The following is a 21,908-nucleotide window of genomic DNA, read 5'->3' on the forward strand; positions in this document are numbered from 1 at the left end:
GCAACCTCTGCCTCCCAGGTTCAAGCAATTCTCCTGCCTCAGCCTCCCAAGTAGGTGGGATTACAGGCATGCACCACCACACCCGGCTAATTTTGTAGAGACAGGGTTTCTCCATATTGGTCAGGCTGGTTTCAAACTCCCAACCTCAGGTGACCGCCCTCCTTGGCCTCCCAAAATGCCGGGATTACAGGTGAGCCACCATGTCCAGCCATCATTTGTTTTTGTAAAGCATATAAGGCAGGTGTTTATATGCCTAAAAAGATGCTATATTACTTCAATTATAAAAAAAAAAAATTCAGTGCTTTGAAATCTATCCAGTGAAATTAAAAACAAATACATTAGCTCTCCCTTATTTTTAGTAGATACAGTCCAAGACTGCTAGTGGATGCCTGAAACCATAGATAATACCAAACACTATATATACCGTGTCTTTACACATACATACCTATGGTAAAGTTTTATGTATAAATTAGGCACAATAAGAGATTAACAATAACTAATAAAATAGAACAATTATAACAATATACTGTAATAAAATGTATGTCAATATCTTTCTTTCTCTCAAAAGATTGTACTGTACTCACCCTTATTCTTGTGATGCTATGAAGATGATACAATGCCTACATGACAAAATGAAGTGAGGTGAATGACCTCATTGTGACGTAGCATTAGGCTACTATTGAAAACTAATAAAAAATTTATGAACTGATTATTTCTGGAATTTTCCATTTAATATTTTCAGGCTAACGTACTATGAGTAACTGAAATCACAGAAATCAAAACCACTGATAAAAGGTGGAGCCTACTGTACTCTGAAAGGAGTGATTTGTTTTTTAAGTCTATCTTTCCAAAATTTCTGACAAATTCTCCAAGCATACATACTGACTAATGCATCATAGTATATATGTATCTCTAACTTTACCAAATAATGCCAAATTGTTTTCAAACGTGGTTGTACACATTTATCCTTTGTATGCTATTTTTTCTGTATTTTGTTTGTTTTTGTCATTGGGTGAACTGTTCCTTTTGTAATTCAATGACAAAATCAAAAAGTAGTGTATGGCTTAAAAATCTTCTTAAAAATATTTTAGAGTTTTCCATTCATGTCATGGTTGCTTAGTTTTTTAATAATCTTGCTAATCATGATGGTGTCATATACTCATTTGCTAGTATACTGATGCATAATAATCCTCAAATTAGTATTTGTCATTGAGAACTGATTTGGTCATGATGTAATATCACATATAATTATGCTAAAATTGTGTTTAGAATACTGGCATCTCTGGTCATGAGGGTTTACCTCAGGAATGCATGACTGGGTTACCATTCTACCTCAATTCTAATTAACCATAGAAAAGCCATATGGTAAGATATCATAGAATAATTACCTCAGATACAAAAATCCACTCTGAGCAGGGAGAACCCGTTGAATTTCCTTCCACATTGTAACTTACAGAAAACACCTACCATAGTTAAGAAGCCCTAAATATTATATATAGTGTCTATACTAAGGGTACTTTATTCCACATACTTATGACCCTAAAGAGGCCAACTGGACTCATTTTTGTTTCCGAAAACAACTCTAGTTGCTCAAGAAAAGAGAATATATTTCAGCCTAATGGTTACCATATTATGAACTCAAGCTGATGAAATGTAACTATATTAATTTTGTGTCCAAACATAAGTTTAAGGAGGAAAAACATGAGCATTAGATCTACTTTGCTATCTCCTTTAGAAGTCAGTATTTTATCCTTGAAAGAAATATTTAACAAACAAAAGATATTCATTTGAAGATCTAGTAATGGTTATAGCATAATAGTTATTTAAACCTAACAAATTTTCATTGTCTTAAATGTGCATTGATATAGTGCCAGAGGAATATGCAAACAGAATTTAAAACTGGGGCTACTACACTATATTCATTATTACTAATTCTAGAAACTCTTGAAACTTATGGGTGACATACTTGTCAGAAAGTTCTCTCTACCAAATAAAGGACAACCCAATCTCTGTTATGAACTGTCACTACTAATTTAGCAGAGCTAGAAGGCAGCTCAGCCGAGTAGACAGAAAATTAAAACATGGGCAGCTCCTGATTGGAAATGTATTCATAGCAGGTAATGAAACAGCACAGTCAGGATCTCTGGTACTACTCAGAGTAAGAGATTTAATTCTGATAACTTTGATGATGGCACTTGAATCCCAGATTCTAAAAGGTGACAGGTTGTGACATATAGATAGGATAAAATGAGCATCAGTAGCATATCTCTACAGAAGCAATTCTATAACATCAGTTTTTTCAAACAGTAAATATAATAATTTCAAAAATTATGGCAGAAGTTTTCAAAGAAGAGGCTTAGGTCTTAAGCAAGCCATGTGCCATATTTATGTCTATTTGTCAGTGGGCTATAAAATTAATCAGCCTAACAAATGTAAGGGGTGGAAATATTCATATTTAAAATATGAAATATAAATTGTAGTTTCTGATTTCATCTGAATAAGGAACAAACTCAAAATTACAGGCAGAGTAGCTATTTTATGAAGAGGGTGAAAGTGAAGGATTGGGTTATATATTTATATGCATGTAAGGAATATTCATTAAATGCATTCACATATAGCTAAATACAAGTATGCTGTTCACATTTTTTAAATATAGTTTTTTATTTTGAATTTTGTGTGCCTTTTTAAATTTTCTAATTATCTACAATGGCATTATTTTATAATGAAAGGTGTATTTTTTTTAATTGCCTATTTCAGACATAACTCTCTGATATTTCTCATAAGAGAAATATGGTTGAGTAAATAGTATTTCCACATGAACAGGTATTTCAATACATCTCTTTTGAATTTGTAAAGCAGCACATTTGTTGTGTGTGGTTAAAATTACTTAACGCCCCTTCAAAGGGAGGGGTGTTAAGGAATTTTAAGGCTATGTGCAAAAATGCTCATATCTAACAAGTTTTATTCGATAAACTAACAAGTTTTCAAGTTTTCTTGAAACCGTGATTGACCAGTAGCTTTCAGCAGAAATGGCACTGTGCCACGTTCTAAACCCAGACCATATAAAATGGCAGCTTGCACATCCTGTCTTTCGGGACTGTCACTCTTGTGAGAAAGCCCACGTTGTCTGTGGAGTGGGCTAGGAGGAGGGGAGCTGGGGTCCTCAACCTCACAACCAAGGCTGAGCTCCTAGCTGACAGCACCAGCTGTAGGCCATGTGAGTGAACCATCCTGAAAGCAGATGCTCTGTCCCCTACGTGAGCCACCCCGGCTGACACAAGGTGAAGAAAAGAAGAGCAGTCCACACTGAGGTATACCCAAATTGTGAGTTTGGGAACAAAACAAATATTGCTGTGAAGTCACTAAATATTTGGCTTGTTTATTAAGCAGCAATAAATAACCAAAAGAGCAAAGTAGGACTTTGATCATGAATGCTAAGACATGTTTGTTTAAATGAATTTATATACACTGGCTTTGGGGGATTTTATCCATATTGTTTAATAATGTCATAACTAATTGTGATGGTTTATACTGATTGTCAACTTGATCGGATTGAAGGATGCAAGGTATTGTTTCTGGATACGTCTGTGAGGGTGTTGCCGAAGGAGATTAACATTTGAGTCAGTGGACTGGGAAAAGCAGAAACCCACCCTCGATCTGGATGGGCACCATCTAATCAGCTGCCAGCACAGCCAGAATAAAAGCAGGCAGAGGAACGTGGAAAAACTAGACTAGCTTAGTCTTCCAGCCTCCATCTTTCTCCTGTACTGGATGCTTCCTGTCCTCAAATATCAAATTCCAAGTTCCTCAGCTTTTGGACTCTTCGGCCTTTCACCACAGACTAAAGGCTGCACTATTGGACTAGCTTCCTGGCTCTTCAGCTTGCAAATGGCCTACTGTGGGACTTCACCTTGTGACTGTATGAGTCAGTTCCCATCATAAACTCCCCTTGATATATATATATATATATAGCTTCATAAATATATATATATCCTATTAGTTCTCTCCCGCTAGAGAACCCTAATACATTAATAGTATAAACTTACATAGAAAATACTAATTCTATAAAATGGGAAAAGTTCAATATTGGTCAAATAGAATGGCATGTAGGATACTACAAATGCAATTTAATAAAACTATATTTACAGAGGACTAAGCCTATATGACAGCAGGAAAAAAAACCAACAAAATGGTCACAATAAAAATTAAGTTAAAACCATATGATGCTTTATTTACCAAAAGCATGCACATGAGAAAGATTAATAGCTAATTCAATAAAAAAGAAGCCAAGTATTAAATAACAATGTTGAGTTTGTCTCAATTTCTGTAATAGAAATGTTTTGGAAAACAATGATGTATGATCCCTTTTGTTTAGAAAATTGGCTAAGTTTAAATGCACTTTGGTACAGCAAGGTACACTAGGATAAACACGTTCATAAAAAAAAAAATGTTGTATAACATAAAAATCCATCCACTTAATGTATTTCTTTTTAAGGTATAGTTCTACAGAATAATTGTTTTAAAACATAAAAATCTATTTAATATATTTCTTTCATAAGGCACACTTCTACAAAAGAATCAACCCTCATTCATCCAAATATAAACCAGAGAGTTAAATTAATTGAATTTCTACTTCTATAAGATATACTCAATGATGTAATTAGTAGAGTTATGTAATTGTAGTTTTTTGCCAATAAAAGTAAGGACAAAAACCACAATTACTTTTGCACCAACCTAATATATCACAGAATTAATGCAGATTTAGTCTTTTTTATTTGCTATAAATCTGTGGCATAAAAATTAATGTTCAAAAGGTGACATGAATACAAAATACCTTCATGAGCAAAATTATATTAGCCCCCAAACTCTGCCTCCTTCTACAATAAAAAGCCTGAGAATAAGAATGATTAATCAGTTTGTACCACAGTGAGGCTAGGCCAGGAACCCTGCTACCATCTTGTTTCTTTTCTCACCTATTACACTGCCTTATCTGGCATGAGTGTTTCCTGAATGGCTATGAAATATAAAATAATGTATGATATCCAGAAACAATGTATGAATTTCCTTCATATACAAGTCATCTAATTTAGGTTGAAAAATGAGACTTCTTCATTTTACAAAATTATTTGCTGAGATATTTTTCTATATAGCCTATTTTCCAGGTATATTTATGTTTATGTATGATGCAACACTGGAAAGAAAATTCATTTTTTTTCAAAAATACATATACATATATATAATTATATATAATATGTATATAATACATATACATATTTCACATATGTATTATAAAATATGTATATGCATTATAGAAATATGTATTATACATTACTGGATACTTTGCTACTTTTAATATGCTTGACATTTTCATTTTTTCACTTACAATAAATAATAAACACAAGTTCATGGTTTTTTAATTTTTCTTTTTAATTTTTGCCATAAGCTATTTAATCACCTAAAACACCCTTCTCCTTAGATGTTAGAAGAGGTCAGAGATCTGTTTGATCTTAACAAATGGTCTCAACACTAAGCCTTAGTTTATTTATCTATAAGATGGCTATAACAATAGTGTTTACTACATGTAAGTAGAGTTGCTGTGCAGATTAAATAAGATAAAATAGGTAGCTAGTATATCTAAAACACTTGGCACCGTACATGAAACATATTATATACTAGTAACTGTTGTTTTATAGTTGTAAATTTATTTAGCTGTAATCAAAAGCATGAAATTTTAAGATACGAAGCAATGAAGTATGATTTTTTTAAATAGCCTTCTTAAAACAATGTATTTCTCTAGTAAAAGGAGACTGGCTATGATTTAAGTCAATTTGATAAAGTTGCCTTTTAGATATTAAAAAAAAATGGTTCACAGCCAAATTTTTAAGTGACCATATCACCAATATATTTTACATGGCATAAGATATGTAAAATTGAAATTTAATGCAATATACCACAAATACATGTGCTATACAAAACAAGGTAAAATCCCCTGTACAACAAAAATAAATCGAATTAAGAACATTAAGTACCAGTGAGAGAGTACACACACAATGAATTTAGTGAAATTCTTAAAAATTAATCTTGAATGCAACAATAGAAAACATTTCTATATTGTATGTACCTACCTGGAGTAGGCAAACAATCTGCTATCCCAAAGATCATGAGTCCCTCTAGGTCCAGAATGAAAATAACAGGAATCCGTCCCATCAAACATATTCAATCCATCTGCTGAATTTTTTGAAGCATGGCTGTGTACCACATCTAAGAGGACTATGATACCCATGGAATGAGCTGTGTCTACCAGTTCTTTTAGCTCTTCAGGTGTTCCATAACGGCTAACAATAAAGAACACGGCAAAAACAAGATTGCATCACATTTAGAGGAAATGGTCAATTGTGCATCAACTGCTTCACCATCACAGTAGTAGACACTTTAAATATCCAAGCAGCATGTGATATGATACTTGGATACAACTCAAATTTGCTTCATGTTTGATATGAAGCAAATTTAAAACCATTAAGTTAGAAAATAATTTAAATCAAATTATTAAATCGGGTTATTAAATGTAGATTTATACCCTAACCAAAATTCACATTTTGAGGATGTAAATAATAAAACTCTGCTTCTCTATTCTCAGAGCTTCTGATTTCCACCTGCAAGTAAGTCATTCCTGCTCTCATGTTTGCCCATTCCTTTCAGTGTGTACATTTGAGATTGAGGGGCTCTTCAATAATTTCTTTGAATATCCACGGTGCCTTGATTGAGGCTATCCCTCCTGCACTTATTCCAAAAATAGAATGCCCACAGTTACCAGTGGGCCAAGACAATGTGCCACGTTTGTCACCACGTAAATAAGATGGGTAGCTCACAAGCAGGTGTGTTTGTGTTAAAGGTAGCCCCACAGTCTGAATGAAATAGGTAACAAAAATTACTCACAGAACAAGGCCTTTCTTAACCTGTGTAAAATTTTGACGTTATAGTCATCCATGGCATCAACTTTGCCCTTTAGTCACCCTTGCCTTCAATTGTTTACTGTCTCTCTTCCTCACTAGACTATATGCTCCTTGAGGGCAGCAGCTGTTCCTATCAGGCTCCTCATGATATGGTACGGTGCTAAGCATATAGCAAGTCTCCTGATAGCCAACTCCACTGAGCAGCAAGAGCTCTCTTTATAAACTACAAATAAGATCATGTCACCTACTTAAAATCATACTTGTGCTCCCATTGATCCGAGTGAAGACCATTGTCCTGATCATGGCCTACTGCACAATCTACTGGCTCTTTCCAATAATGTTAATCATCTTATGACACTCTCCCACACCCTCTTTTTATTCCAGCCACCTGTCCATTTTCATACTCATTGAACAACATGTTCAATAATAAAGTTTTTTTCATTCAGCCATTCACTCATTCCTTCATTCATTCCTTTATTTGTTTGCCAAATACTTACTAAAGTTATCTACCATGTGCCATGACATTTTCTATGTTCTGGAGATACACTAGTGAAAAAAATAAACACCACTGACCATATGGAATTTACATTCCCACTGGGAGACAACAAACAAGGAAAATACGTAGAATGTCAGATAATAATAAATGTCCTAAAGAAAACAAAAAGCCACTGGTGGGAAGGGAAGGTTTGCTATTTTAAAGATGGTCATAAGTTAAAGTTCATGGAAAAGGCAATATTTGAGCAAGAAAAAAAGTAAGAAGCAAGGCATAACAATATCTAAGGGTAAGAGCATTCAGACACAAAGGAACAGCAGGTGCAGGGCACTGGGGCAGGGATGAGCTAAGAGCATTTGAAAAAAAGCAAACAGGCTACTGTAACTAGAATGATCAAGAAAGAAAAGAGGTGAGCTCTAAGAGTCAGCCAAGAAGCACATCAAATGAGGCCTTGGGGACCAGTGTAATGTCTTTTGCTTTTATTCTGAAGGAGACAGGGATTCACTAGGGGTTCTGAGCAAGACAGCGACACGATCTAACTTTAATTTTTAAATGATTACTCTGGCCACCAGGCAGAAAAATTGACCATAATTGGTAGACCAAAGGTAAGAGAAGGGGAAAGAAAGCATGAGAAAACAGAGTGACCAGTCAAAGAGCTATTGAAACAATCCAGGTAAAAGATAACCACAAGTTGGACATGGGTGGTGGCAGTGGGGGCAGTTGAAGCAGCCAGATTTGGGATCTATTTTGAAGTTACAGATCGCTAGATTTTATAATAGCTAGCGTGTAGGGAGGAACAGAAAGGGACAAGTCAAGTATAATGCCAAGATTTTGGGCTTGAACAACTAGAAGATGAAAATGTCATTTACTGCAGTAGAGAAGATGGCAGGGGGAGGAAGCTTGAAGTTAAGATCAGAAATTTAATTTTGGACACATGAAGTTTGATATAAGTATTAGATACCCCAACATCAAATATATACTTTCTGAAGTTCGTAAGATAGGTCAGAGAGACTTAAGTTTGGGAGTTAACATATAGCATATATTTAAGCTACAAAACTGGATGAGACTTGATGAGATCCTCCCACGTATTTCATACAGATGAAGAAGAGAATGGAACTAAGTACTGAGTTCCATTATTTAATGGTCCAATATTTAATGGTCATAAAGATAAAGAGGAAAGAACAAAGGGAATTAACAGTAAGCAAGAAGTGAGGTGGGAAAAGCAACAACAGGAGGCTAAACTATTCTGGAAGCCAGGGAAAGAAAAAGGTTTCAAGAAGGTGAGAGTAACCAGCTGTGCCAAGGGGTGTGGACAGCTGAAGTAAGCTAAGAATTGCCCATTGTCCTCAACAATGTGAAGGTCACTAATACCCTTGACAAAAGCAACTTCAGTGAAGAGGCAGACAGCATACCTGGAGGGGGCTCAAGAAAGAACTGGAGTGGAGGATTTGGAGACAGTATTATAGGTAACTTATTCAGGGAGAACTAATATAAAGAGAAACAGGTAAATGAACCAGTATCTTTTTTCTATGCCTGGAATGTCACCTATTTACGCCCACTTCACCCCTCTCCCCAGTTAACTCTTAGTTGTGTTTTAGATCTCACTTGCAGTATTTGTTCTGATCTATTCTAAACTGATCAGACTTCTGATTATAGCTCCCTGTCATTTTCATTTTAGCTTTTATTACAGTTAAAAAATAATAATCTGTATGAATGATGATAGGAGCAATGTCTATATGCCACATGTCATAAACTCCACAACACTGAGAGTGTTGGACTTCTTCAGTCTGTGGTCATTTAGATCAGCACCTCGTTAACTGCACAGAACCCCGTGGTGTCTTTTCCGTCCAGAGAGCAACATTCCACCCATTTCCGCCTGGAGGGAAGGGCAGTCCTTCCGTGAGCAGTAATTGTCCTGCCAAGGGCCTCTTCAGTGACCTTCCTAGATGAGTCAGTCTCTTTCCGGAAAACGACGTGCTCTCTCACAAGAATGGCTTTCATAGGACAAGATTTTCTGACTAAACCTTGGGCCTCCAAATATGTGACAATTTCAGCAGGTAACTGGACATTCTATATCACAAATCATCCCACGAACAGCAACATAAAATCAAGGACAATTTCTAAGGCGGGATGGGAAGAGAGTGTATGGCCTTAGTAAAAGAAAATGTTCAGTTTCTATTAACTCTGTTAACCCTAAAATGTTACAGAATGTTATATAAAATGTAAAATTTCATTTTATTTATTTAAATTATTTGCTCAAAATAAGAATGAACATAATGAGTCTTTGATTTTACCTTGAAGCTGCAAAGAAGCTCGTGATTTGGTAACCAAAGCTGGCATAGTAAGCATGCTCCATGATTGCCATCAACTGAATGCAGTTGTATCCTATGTAAGGCAATGGTCAAATATAAATTAAAAGCCCCCTTTAAAAAAAAAGTAATGGGGGAAAAAAGCATCCTCATTCCCAATACATTAAAATTTACAATCTAGAAGCTTTGATCGTCTTGAAAAGTTCTACTACTTTAACATTTTTTGTTTGACCTTCTAATAACATTGAATAGTCTCTTAGAGCTGTATTCTGACTAGCTATTTGATATACCTTCATTTTAACAAGCAATAAATAATATGCAAACTTGCTTAATTTGGTTTTAGCATATTAAAGATGGCAATCTCTATATGCTAAACAGCAGTTACATTTGTAATAGTCATATTGAAGATTATGAAACCTAAATTTAAAAAACCAATTGCATGACATATACTTTTTATTTTGACTCTTTCTATTTATTTCTATATATTTCAGTCCTTTTTACCATATAGCATAAGAAATAGCACCAAACTCATATTTTTCAGAGGTAGCTTTCTTTTTCTTTTTTTTTTTTTTTTTGAGATGGAGTCTCGCTTTGTCGCCTAGGCTGCAGTGCACTGGCGTGACCTTGGCTCACTGAAACTTCTGCCTGCCAAATTCTCCTGCCAGGCAATTCTCCTGCCTCAGCCTCCTGAGTGGCTGGGACTACAGGTGCATGGCACCATGCCTGGCTAATTTTTTGCGTGTTTTTAGTAGAGATGGGGTTTCACCATGCTGCCCAGGCTGGTCTCGAACTCCTGACCTCAGGTGACGCACCGCCTCGACCTCCCAAAGTGCTGGGATTACAGGCATGAGCCACCGTGACCAGCCCAAAAGATAGCTTTTATGCAATTAGCATTAATGCTTCTACTTTCCACTATATAATTTGCACCTATAAAATTATTTCCAAGTGCATATATGCATGTATGTGCACATACAAACACATCACCTTACTTTCTCCATCTGGATATGTTTTGCTCTAACAGTAAATAAAGTGACTCAAAAAAGTAGATATCATGTTTTAAAAATCCATAACATTAAAAAAATTCTAGTATTTTTTAATATAAGCAAATAATCAAGGGGAAAAGTATTGGTCTTTAAAAAGCTAAGAAAAACAGGTTTTTCTTCTTGAAGTATAATTTGGTAAAATGATCAAATATGATTTCATTACTTTGGAAGTTACAGTTCTGTAACATACATAGAAAATATTCTTACTCTGCTCTCAAAGTCCAATTCATGCAAGCTTTATAATTTTCTTAAGGTTTATATAAGTTCGTTTTTAACGGCAGTTCATTTAAATATGCAACTATACTTGTAAATGTACTTATAAACAAAGGTATTAGATTAGTTTCATTCTTCTGGGTTGGTATCTTATATCAAGCACAAATTTATAGTTTTATTCTTAATTTTAATGGCATTAATCATTCCTGGATTCACTTTTATTCCAGGTACTAGGCTAGGGAATTCCGACACAAAGACGAATAAGAGAATCCTTGTGCTGAACGTTCTGCAAGAACTGGGTCATAAGCAATTTATTACTCCATAATATGAAAGAATATTTCAAATATAATAATTTAGCATAATATCTATTAATTATAATTAATACTAAATACTCTATATATTTAATTAATTTTGGTTTCTGGAACCTGACTTTACCATCACAGATAATCCATACATAACTGAAAACTTTAACCATGGCTTACAAATCTTTCTTCTAGCCAAAATTTGGACTCCCTAGCAGAAGCAGTAAAATTAAATGTGCTTTATCCTCCTGCCTAGCCATTGAAGCAGGTGTTAAATATACTGTCAAATTATTTTAAATAGTATTACCTATAAAAACAACAGATTTAAAACACACTGAATCAATAATTCAGCAATATATTATTCACTCTCCTGTTGGTTATGAAGACAGGATCTGTGCCAGTACAGTTCAATATATGAATAGCTAGCAAAATGTGTCTCACAGAGATATTCTATAAATGTTTGTTAAATAAGTCATCCAGGAAGGGGCTATATAAAATAACTCTGATACAAAATGAGTTCCAGGCACATTACAAATATAAGATTTTTTTCCTTAACAGACTAAAATGAACAGGCTATAATCAATGATCACTTAAATTGATAAACTTTTCCTCCAGCAAAAAAGTAATTATGCTTACATATTTATCTATAATTTTGGAAGTCATCCGTTCACATTACTTAAAATTGAAATTGGAATAATATCTTTAATTCTTATGCTCTATCTTATTCCATTTCTCTTTTCTATGCTATCACTATTACAGGGCAATTTGAGAAGCCTAAAATAAAATGTATTTCTATTACATATTTAATCTCCTAACACAAAAAAGAGACACTTGTAATTAGCTTTTCTAATAAGAGAACAGACTCATTAAAATTTTATCTGAATAAAAATCACAGTTATTACTTACCAAGGTCTTTGATTCTTGGTAGTACATTGCACGTAAAATGTTTATAAGAAGCTACTTTTCCTTCATGGGAAGAAATTCCCACATGAGATTCATAAATTCTTAGACTTCGTGGCTTCTTTGGTCTGGAATGCTTAAACTACAGAATATAAATTACATATAGAATTAAACCAGGAATTCAGGTATGACACTACCTGATTAAGTATATTTTTTAAAAGTGGTGAATATACTTAAACACTTGGAACTATTCTCACATATAAAAGGCACCGGCTACACTCACTAAATTTTATTTTAGGAAAAAGTCCTTACAGTCCTGTTAGTGGATTTTAAAAGATAAATCATGTAATAGCTTATGCCTTATCATTGAGTAAAGACTATTTTTTGAGCTTAAGCCTCAGAGAAAATGTAAGATCCATGAAATACAGACGTAATTATCAAATGCAAAGTATATATCAACAAACTCCAATGATTTAAAGGACAGAAAGTGAGTTCAAATATACACAGAACACTTGTCAATAATATGGCGGTAAAAATTACCCTAGTTAATACATTCATGAGATGGTCTTCCCTATTCCATATTTCTAAGGACATTTATCCTAATTCAAACCCATGACACTGAGAAATATTGCACTAAAGAGTCTCTGATAAATCAGAAATTGTAGTTAAAAAAAACAAACACAGTATCCCTTACAGAGTAGTATATAGCAATTTAGTATTCTGTTTTCCTTAACCTCAAAAACAGACTACACAAAAACTAGCTTCTATATGTTATTGGCTACAGAAGACAGACTCTGATACACGCACAGTGTAAGAGGAATCCTATGATGTAAAATACTCAACTGTCAGTGAGGAGAAGCATTGAACATTACTATAAAAGTTATAAAAGTAAAAATTAACTTTCCTAGAAGTATTGGAATAATAATTTATTTAAAGATTTGTTGTTCTCACTTCATATGAGTGTTCTGGATCCCAGTGTAGCCAATCATAGTTCACATTAGCACCTTCACGAACCACATACTTCGCCCACGGTGAAATACGATACAAGATCTCTCCGCTTTTACTAGTAATAACTACCTAAAAAGAGAATGAGATGTTATTGCTTTAAAATACGTCCAGAACTCTGATAATACATAATGGTTGAGGAGCACTGCTACAAGTAGGAGAGGATGAATGATCTTAAGAATCTAGACCACCATACAGATGTGTGACCTTCAGGAACATAATTCTATCAATGTTGGTTTTCTCATCTGCTGTTACTATATCATCCTTAAAGTAACTTCCAGCGTGAACATTTTATGGCTTTCTGGCAATTTCCACCACTGCAAACTAGCCATGAGAGTGCTTACTTAAACGAACAGTAGATACTAAAAAGACAAGAATATTATTTGGAAGCTTCTGTCAATAAATCAATCAATGAGAAAATCATCCTACTCCATTAAAAAAAGGAATTAGTGAGTTATATAACCATCTATTTTGTTTCCTTTCTATAGCAACTAATGAAAACATGTTCAGGAAGCTTAAGAAGAACAGGTTTGACTAACACTTACAAAGTGCACACACAGACACATACAAATATTTCCCACGCCTTCTCAACTTCTTTTACCTCCTATTTGCTGTATTCCTTACCATACAACACCAAGCATTAGCTCCTTTAATCATCCATTCACATATTTGCCAACAATACCACTACTGTTTTTGATAATTAAAAAAACAATAACATTTATTTTTTTACTGAATCTACTATTAAGACTTAGAACTAAATAAATGATTTTGAATTTATCCAGCCATATAAACGGAACTTCCACATGATTGAAATGGTAGCTTTTTATTTATTTATTTTTTGAGACAGGGGCTCACTCTGTCACCCAGGTGGAGTACAGTGGTGTGATCACAGCTCACTGCAGCCTCGACCTCACAGGCTCAGGTGATCCTCCCACTTCAGCCTATCGAGGAGCTGGGACGACAGGCAGGTGCCACCATGCTCAGCTAATTTTGCGAGGGCTGGGATTTTTTTTGTAGAAATGGGGTTTGTCTGTGTTGTCCAGGCTCGTCTTGAACTTCTGGGCTCAAGTGATCCTCCTGTCTCAGCCTCCCAAAGTGCTGAGATCACAGGCATGAGCCAATGCACCAGGCTGAAATTGTAGCTTTTACACAAAGTTGTCTTTTTTCTTAACTTTCTAAAAGGAGGTAAAATATAATTTTTAAAATCCAGATTAAAAGCTATATTATGCCCTCATCATTGAGGAGAATGTATTCTTCAGTCTCCTCTAATAGACAAAAGCTTAAGTACTCACAATTCTTAGTAACTAAATATTTGTAAAATGCTTTATAAAGACTTTTACATTCTTATCTCACTTGATTCCAGAAAATCTTTGTGACCCAAATATTAAGCGAGATTACGTAAGTTGCCAAAAATCCCAAAATAACCAAGTGGCAGAGCCAAAAGCTCAACACAGAGCTTCTAATACTCACTTCTCTTCTCCGAACAGGCTTCCCCAGCACTTCCTTCAGATGCCAAAAAATAATAAATTACGGTTTACAATGGAGAGGCTGGGTAAGTGGTGAAAGGAATATCTAACTTACATGAATACAATTATTTCTCCTTCATTATGCCTCCCACCTATTAAAGCTAATCATCACCAGGTGTTGCTATTATTCAAGCGATTATCACAAAACATGAAGCAATAAGACCAACCTACTTTTAGATTATTTTAACCTTAAAAAAAAAAAAAGTCCCTTAACCTATATGAATCTGTAGTATAATGTACTACAGTAATAGGTTTGAGAAAGGGCCTTCTGCTCACTCATCAACCCAGAACAATGTATGAGGAAACAAAATACTATAAATCCGTTTTCAGTGATTACCACTTTGGCTAATCTATCCATCTATGCTTTCTCTGTTTTGTAAATGGCTTCTAAAAGGCAGATCATAAAAAATAATCGTTTCTGAAGGTGTCTCTAGGCAGACAAAATACTTGCAATTGTAAGACATTGAAATTTTTACTTCATGCAGAATTTAACTCCCACATCCTTTGGAACACTAATTCCTTCATCTTGCTGTACACAGAAATGTCTCCAGAGGCTACCGAATGATGGGTGTTGAATGTTGAAAAGAACAGTCCCTGCAGGGTTCCCGGATGCTCTTACATCTTTTGCTGGGTGCACCAAGATGGCAGGGCCCTGACCACTGTTAATGGCAGCCATTTCTTAGGGCTGTCCTAGTGAGCAACCTTCAAGGATAACAATGACACCCTTGAAGACACAGAGCTGCTACAAAAGAAGGGATTCTCCAGGCTCAATATTATCTAGCTATGTTGTGAACCCAATGTGTGAGCAGCAGTCATCTGGCTCATATAGTGTCACCCCTAAAGGGTTTGGAGGACAAGGGGAGCCAATGAAAATATGATGTCTACTGTGCCATGAGTAATAAAATAATTGACTTCTGTTCTAGGAGTCCTGGACCAGAATCGATGGTATGGTAACAGGTTAACTTCTAAGTCTGTAGGCAGGGCAAAATCAAGTCACTGACCTGACAAAGGAGTGTTTGCTCATTCAGTGAATCACTTCAATATTTTGTTTCCAAAAGTTCTGTCTTCTCCTACTCTAAGAGTCATTTCTACTAGGGCTGCTTGTTGGAGGGGAGCATTTTAATGTTCCCATTTTCTCCTTCTCTCTTATTAATGGAATTGCACCCAAATGTTAAGTAGAGCAAAACTTTCTACCAGATCCGGAACACTGACCTGTGATTGGTACATAATAAATATCTCTACTCTTTAGGCCTCTGAATTTTGCAAGCATTTTTTTTTTTTTTACAGTAACTTAGGTTTTCCTTACTAGTACACCTGTCTATAGTAGCCATCTCACCTTGCTTTTTACTTTCTGTTCCTAAATTGTTGTAATCTCCATAGCTAAATAAGAGTATCATAACAAATACAAGTAAATTTAATTTGAGAGACAATCAGAGAGTAAAGACTATATCGTTTATGCACTAAACTTTGCTCACAAAACTCTTTTGGTGAGGGGGAGGGTACATCCTGCATATGTGTTATGCTCCAATGAGTTCAAATTCCAGTCGGAAAAATTTTTAGAGAAAACTTTAAGTCATTTAACTCACAACCTCAAAATGTCAGCATACTATGGAGCAAACTGAAAGAAAGAGCTGGCTTGATTCATCTTTCAACAAGAAGTCTGGTAGCTAATGTTTAAAAGAGTTCACTTGATACTGTCAAATGGGAGGTCTGATACACTGCTAGTGTGAGTATAAAGCAGTATAAAATTTCTGAACAGCAATTTGACAATCTGCATCAAAACCTCAGAAAAATTAATTCCAGGTCAGGTACAGCGGCTTATACCTACAATCCCAGAACTTTGGGAGGCTAAGATGGGAGGATCATTTGAGGTCAGACATTTGAGACCAGCCTGGGCAACATAAGGAGACCTGGTCTCTACAAAATATCAATGAAAAATAAAATAAAATAAAATTAATTTAAATTAAACTGACATGATGATGCATGCATACAGTCCTCATTAATTAGGAGGGTGAGGTGAGAGGATCGTTTGAGCCAAAGAGTTCAAGGGTACAGTGAACTATGATCATGGCACTGCACTCCAGCCTGGATAACAGAGAAAGATCTCGTCTATAAAAAATAAATAAATAAATAAAGTTAAAAGAAAAAAGTGACTTCAATGAATCAGCAATACTAATTATAAAAGCTTGCCCATGGAAACAATCAGAGATGTGCCCCAAAAAACTATGTCCTTGTCTATTAGTCTTAGTGCTACTTCTATTAGCAAAGACAGAGTGACTGAATCATGTATAGTTGTTAAAAAATATACACTATTTAAGCATATTAAAGATTGCAGAAGAAATCTTCTAAGCTATATGGAAGAATATATTGTATCTTTCTAATGTAAATGCACAAAAGCTCACAGTCTAAAGTATTTTAAAAGATATAAAAATATCAATAAGGTTAAATATGGGTAAGGGGACTGTGAGTAGTTTTTATTCTCTAGCTATATGTTTTGATGTTATCACTTCATTTACTGGTATAGATTCTAGATTCCAAAAATATCAGCGGCTTAGTAAGGATTACAGATATCTGAATCATGTAATCACACATACATCTGCAGAGTGTGCTCCTCCTTAGGGTGTACCTCTTGTGTACCTTAAGTATATTAACACATTAAGAAAGACAACCTAACAAAATATATCAAATTACTTGAAAGAAATATAATAATGAAAATAATACCATAATAATACCAAATAATACCATAATAATCTTTTTTAATGAGCCAAATTATTTATTTGACTTACAGGAGGTTATCATCAAAAGACATTATTGGATTACAAAAGTAATTTAATAAAAGAAACTTCTAACTTTGCAAAAGTCAAATTAACTTAATGAATGGTTTAAAGTCAAATTTTACTTAGAACATGTCATTTAAAACTCAAATACACAATATAAAAAACAGTGAATGATGAAGACAAAAAAGTGTGTGTGTGTGTGTGTGTGTGTGTGTGTGTATTCATTCATGCTTGGAATATATTTTAAAATGCTTCTTGCAAAAAACAAATTTTCCATGTACTGGAAAATTACTGAGATAATATGTTCCTTAGGTGGCCAACAATTTTATATAAAAACATCAGATGTGTTCAGCTGGTTAGAAGTAAGTGTTAGCATACTCTGAAAGATAGTAATGAATGTAGCTTTAGGTTTCATGAAGGAAAGTGTAGCAGGCTAACAGAAAAGGCACAGTTACTGAATCACATAATTCAAATTGCCCCAATTATACTACAGACATCTCCTAATGTTGTGAGGAGGAGGTTTTCTTGAAAAAATTTTTGCTTAAAGCAGAGTGAAAAAAAAAAAAACATATTGATCAAGATAACTATCTGATAGGGTACAGGTCAAAGTGAATTATCAAACAAGTGATTTCTAATTTACAGAAAAATACTACTTCCACTTCTTTTTAATTTGACTTTTAAAATTTCAGCTTTATTGAGTTATAATTAACAAAAATTATATATATTCAAGGTGTAAAACAATGTTTTGGTATATGTACACATAAACCCAACATATTTTAACAACATGTATATTATATGTTTCCACCAATCAGATGAGATGATGGCCACAGAGTACAGGCCCCCTGATTTCCCAGCTGTTAATCCTTTAGTAGCTGAGTTGTCTTGAGTTCTGGAAGTTCTGTAAGAAACATGAGGGTAGTAGGAGTGGTACTAACCAAGTCCCTGAGCAGTACCTATATATCAAATATTAAAATACTTTTATTTTAATAAGTATAGCCATACCAGTGTACAATGCTAATTATCAGTATTCTGTGTGCATATATATGTATATGTGTATTTACAATGAGACTGAAACACACACACACACACACACGCACACACAGAGACAGAAACAGGAATATACATGCATACATACATATTATAATTAATTTTTTTTTTGAGACGAAGTCTCACTCTGCCACCCAGGCTGGACTGCAATGGCGCAATCCCGGTTCACTGTAACCTCCACCTCCCGGGCTCAAGTGATTATCTTGCCGTAGCTGGCATTTATAGCCACAGGCCACCAGGTCTGGCTAATTGTTATTCTTAGTAGAGAAAGGGTTTCACCATGTTGGCCAGGCTTATCTGGAACAACTGACCTCAGGTGATCTGCCCACTTCAGCCTCCAAAAGTACTGGGATTACAGGCACGAGCAATTGCGCCCAGCTTATAATTACTTTTTAAGTAATTTATAGAAGAGGGTGGAAGGAACATAAAAAAGGAAAAAAGTAGTCAAAAATTTGTAATTAAGTAGAAAAGTAAGTGATATTCCAGAGGAAAATCTAACAATTCTACCAATGACCTGAATCCCAAAGAAATAAATGTGTGAGGTTTTTTTGGTTTTTTTTTTTTGAGATGGAGTTTCACTCCTGTCACCCAGGCCAGAGTGCAATGGTGCCATCTTGGCTCACTGCAACCTCCGCCTCCCGGGTTCAAGCAATTCTCCTGCCTCAGCCTCCTGAGTAGCTGGAATTACAGGCACCCGCCACCATGGCCAGATAATTTTTAGTAGAGACAGGGTTTCACTATGTTGGCCAGGCTGGTGTTGAACTCCTGACCTCAGGTGATCCACTCGCCTCGACCTCCCAAAGTGCTGGGATTACAGGGATGAGCCACCACGCCTGGCCAAATGTGTTTTACTTAAAATATATATCACAAATATATAGTATAAACATTATTTTTAAATGCATAGAATTTGTAATCACTAAAACTTTAAAATAACTTAATATAATTTAAAGTAAAGCTCATGAATTTCATTGTAACCAAATTAATCTTTTACTACTTATCCTTGTTTTGTTTAAAACAGGACCTGTTTGTATAAATTCTATTCACAGTTCTATTTGTTATTTCTGCTGAGCCAATTTAACATTCATTAAGCTTATGTGAAGACTACATGGGAAAGAATCTCTTTGCCATTGTGCGAGGCTGAAAACGGCCTCCCAAAAAATATCCACATGCTACGCCAAGAATCTGTGAATGATACCTTCTGTACAAAAGAAGGTCTTTGCAGATGCAATTAAAGTACATATCTGGAAATGGAGAGAGTCTTACTCCGTTTCCAGATTCTGCAGGGGAGCAATCACAGAGGGAGATTTTACATACAGAAGAGGAGAAGACAATGTGGCCAGGGAGGGAGGGAGTGGAGTGACGAGGACACTAGCAAAGGAATGCCAGCCACTACCAGAAGCTGAAAATGTCAGGGAACACATTCTCCCCGAGAACCTCTAGAGGGACAATGGCCCTGACAACAACTTGATGTCAGCCTGGTGATACTGATTTGTAACATCTGGACTTCAAAGCTATGTCAGAACACATTTACATTATTTAAAGCCAACATATTTATGCAGTAGCCTTAGGAAACTAATACAGCCAATAAGGGAAAAATTGGAAACAATAATTTTTCTATGAATAAAATGGAAATATAGTTAAACGTAGTTGAAATTTGTCAGTATTGGAAAGAGTTAAAAGATATAAGTTATCTTCATGAAGAGTCTAAATAATACATTTGTCTTGTATTCATTTCCTACTCCCAAAAAGTAGACAAATATGTACTAATACATTACAGTGACCTTCACTAAACAAGTCAAGTCTCCTTGATGATTCCTAGGTAAAGCAAACTCCTTCAAACTAAACATTGCTGAGTTCCAGACTTGATAAAAGAGCCTTTAAAAATGTGAATTTGTGGCCAGGTGTGTGGCTCACGCTTGTAATCAAACCAATTTGGGAGGTCAAGGCAGGTGGATCAGCTGAGGTCAGGAGTTCAAGACCAGATGATCCATATGGAGAAATCCCATCTCTACTAAAAACACAAAAATTAGCCAGATGTGGTAGCAGGTGCCTCTAGTTCCAGCTACTCGGGAGGCTGAAACAGGAGAACTGCTTGAACCTGGCAGGCAGAGGGTCCAGTGAGGCGAGATCACACCACTGCACTCCAGCCCGGGCAACAGAATGAGACTCCATCTCAAAAAAAAAAAAAAGTAAATTTGTTATACACAGTTTTTATACCTAGCTTTCTTCCAACGTAAGTACTTTCAAAGATTAGACAAAAACAATCACTGCATACGTGATGTAAATAAAGGCTCTAAATTTACCATACGGAAAAGCAAAGGGAATATTTTTTTCTACCCAATCCCTGACATATTTGCTTCATTAAACAGAGATGAAACTATTTAAGTGAACAGATAATCAGTGCACAAAAAAAACACTTATTGAAAAAATTGCATTCTGAATTTCCTAATTAGGAAGATGAAAATCAGAAACACTCTTCATAGTAACTGCTAGTTCACTGTGAACTTTGAGTTTATATTTCTATTAATGGAGAATTAAAATAAAGACATCATTAAAATTATCAAGGTAGTTTTCTAATAATAATAGACCTTGATATATAAAGGACCAATTCCTGGGTGAATTTTTCTAAAATCGTATTAGTTGATTGGTAAGATTATATAAATTAGGGTAATATTTAGGCTACAAATGACATTATATATTTATAATGACATTATATAAATAATGACATTATATATTAAGCCTCCTATGGATACCAAATAAACATAACTGTTTTCTTGAAATTATTTTAATTTTCTATTAATTTTATCTGGATACTAAAGCTCATATATTTTAGAAATCTCTTTCTTTGCCTCATAATTTAGTTCCTAGTTTTCAATTAGTCAAATAAACTTATACAAGACATATGCATATAAAATCATCCTTATGAGGCTCTTTACATCTACAACATTCAGGAATTGACAGAGGTGGATAGAGAGAGATGAAATGATTAGATTGAGTCCCTGAGCTCTTATGTTACGCAAGACTGGACGCTACACAGGAGAAAAGAAGATATCCTTGCTAGTAGCTTAACTAAAAAAGGATCGAAATTAGTTGAACTTCTAAAGCAATAACCTATAGATAAAATTTCATTAGCCCCCATTGTTTTAGATTTCTTATTTTAAAACATGCCATCACAATGTATTATTTTTCTTCAATAAAAAACAAGAAACCTTTCCAAGGCTGAATCCATAGCAACAGCTTGAATAGGATAGTTAAAGAGTTTCTCTAACAAAAATAAAAACTTACTAATCATAATTTTAAAACTTAATTAAAGGAAAAGACTGAGCATATTCGCTATGAA

General features: G+C 34.8%; 1 protein-coding gene across 1 annotated transcript in view; it reads right to left on the bottom strand.

The window, feature by feature from the left end:
- Window positions 1–6,121: 6,121 nt before the first annotated feature.
- Window positions 6,122–21,908, bottom strand: part of GBE1 (glucan (1,4-alpha-), branching enzyme 1) — a 122,817-nt gene continuing 107,030 nt past the window's right edge. The window contains exons 4-7 of the mRNA XM_011976730.1: window positions 13,165–13,290; window positions 12,220–12,355; window positions 9,741–9,831; window positions 6,122–6,335 (exon numbers count right to left, since the gene is read on the bottom strand). Coding sequence (XP_011832120.1) covers window positions 6,122–6,335; window positions 9,741–9,831; window positions 12,220–12,355; window positions 13,165–13,290 — 567 coding nt within the window. The remainder of the gene's footprint in view (window positions 6,336–9,740; window positions 9,832–12,219; window positions 12,356–13,164; window positions 13,291–21,908) is intronic.

The sequence above is a fragment of the Mandrillus leucophaeus genome, unplaced genomic scaffold (genome assembly GCF_000951045.1).
Source record: "Mandrillus leucophaeus isolate KB7577 unplaced genomic scaffold, Mleu.le_1.0 Scaffold102, whole genome shotgun sequence".
In the NCBI taxonomy this organism is placed as follows: Eukaryota; Metazoa; Chordata; class Mammalia; order Primates; family Cercopithecidae; genus Mandrillus; species Mandrillus leucophaeus.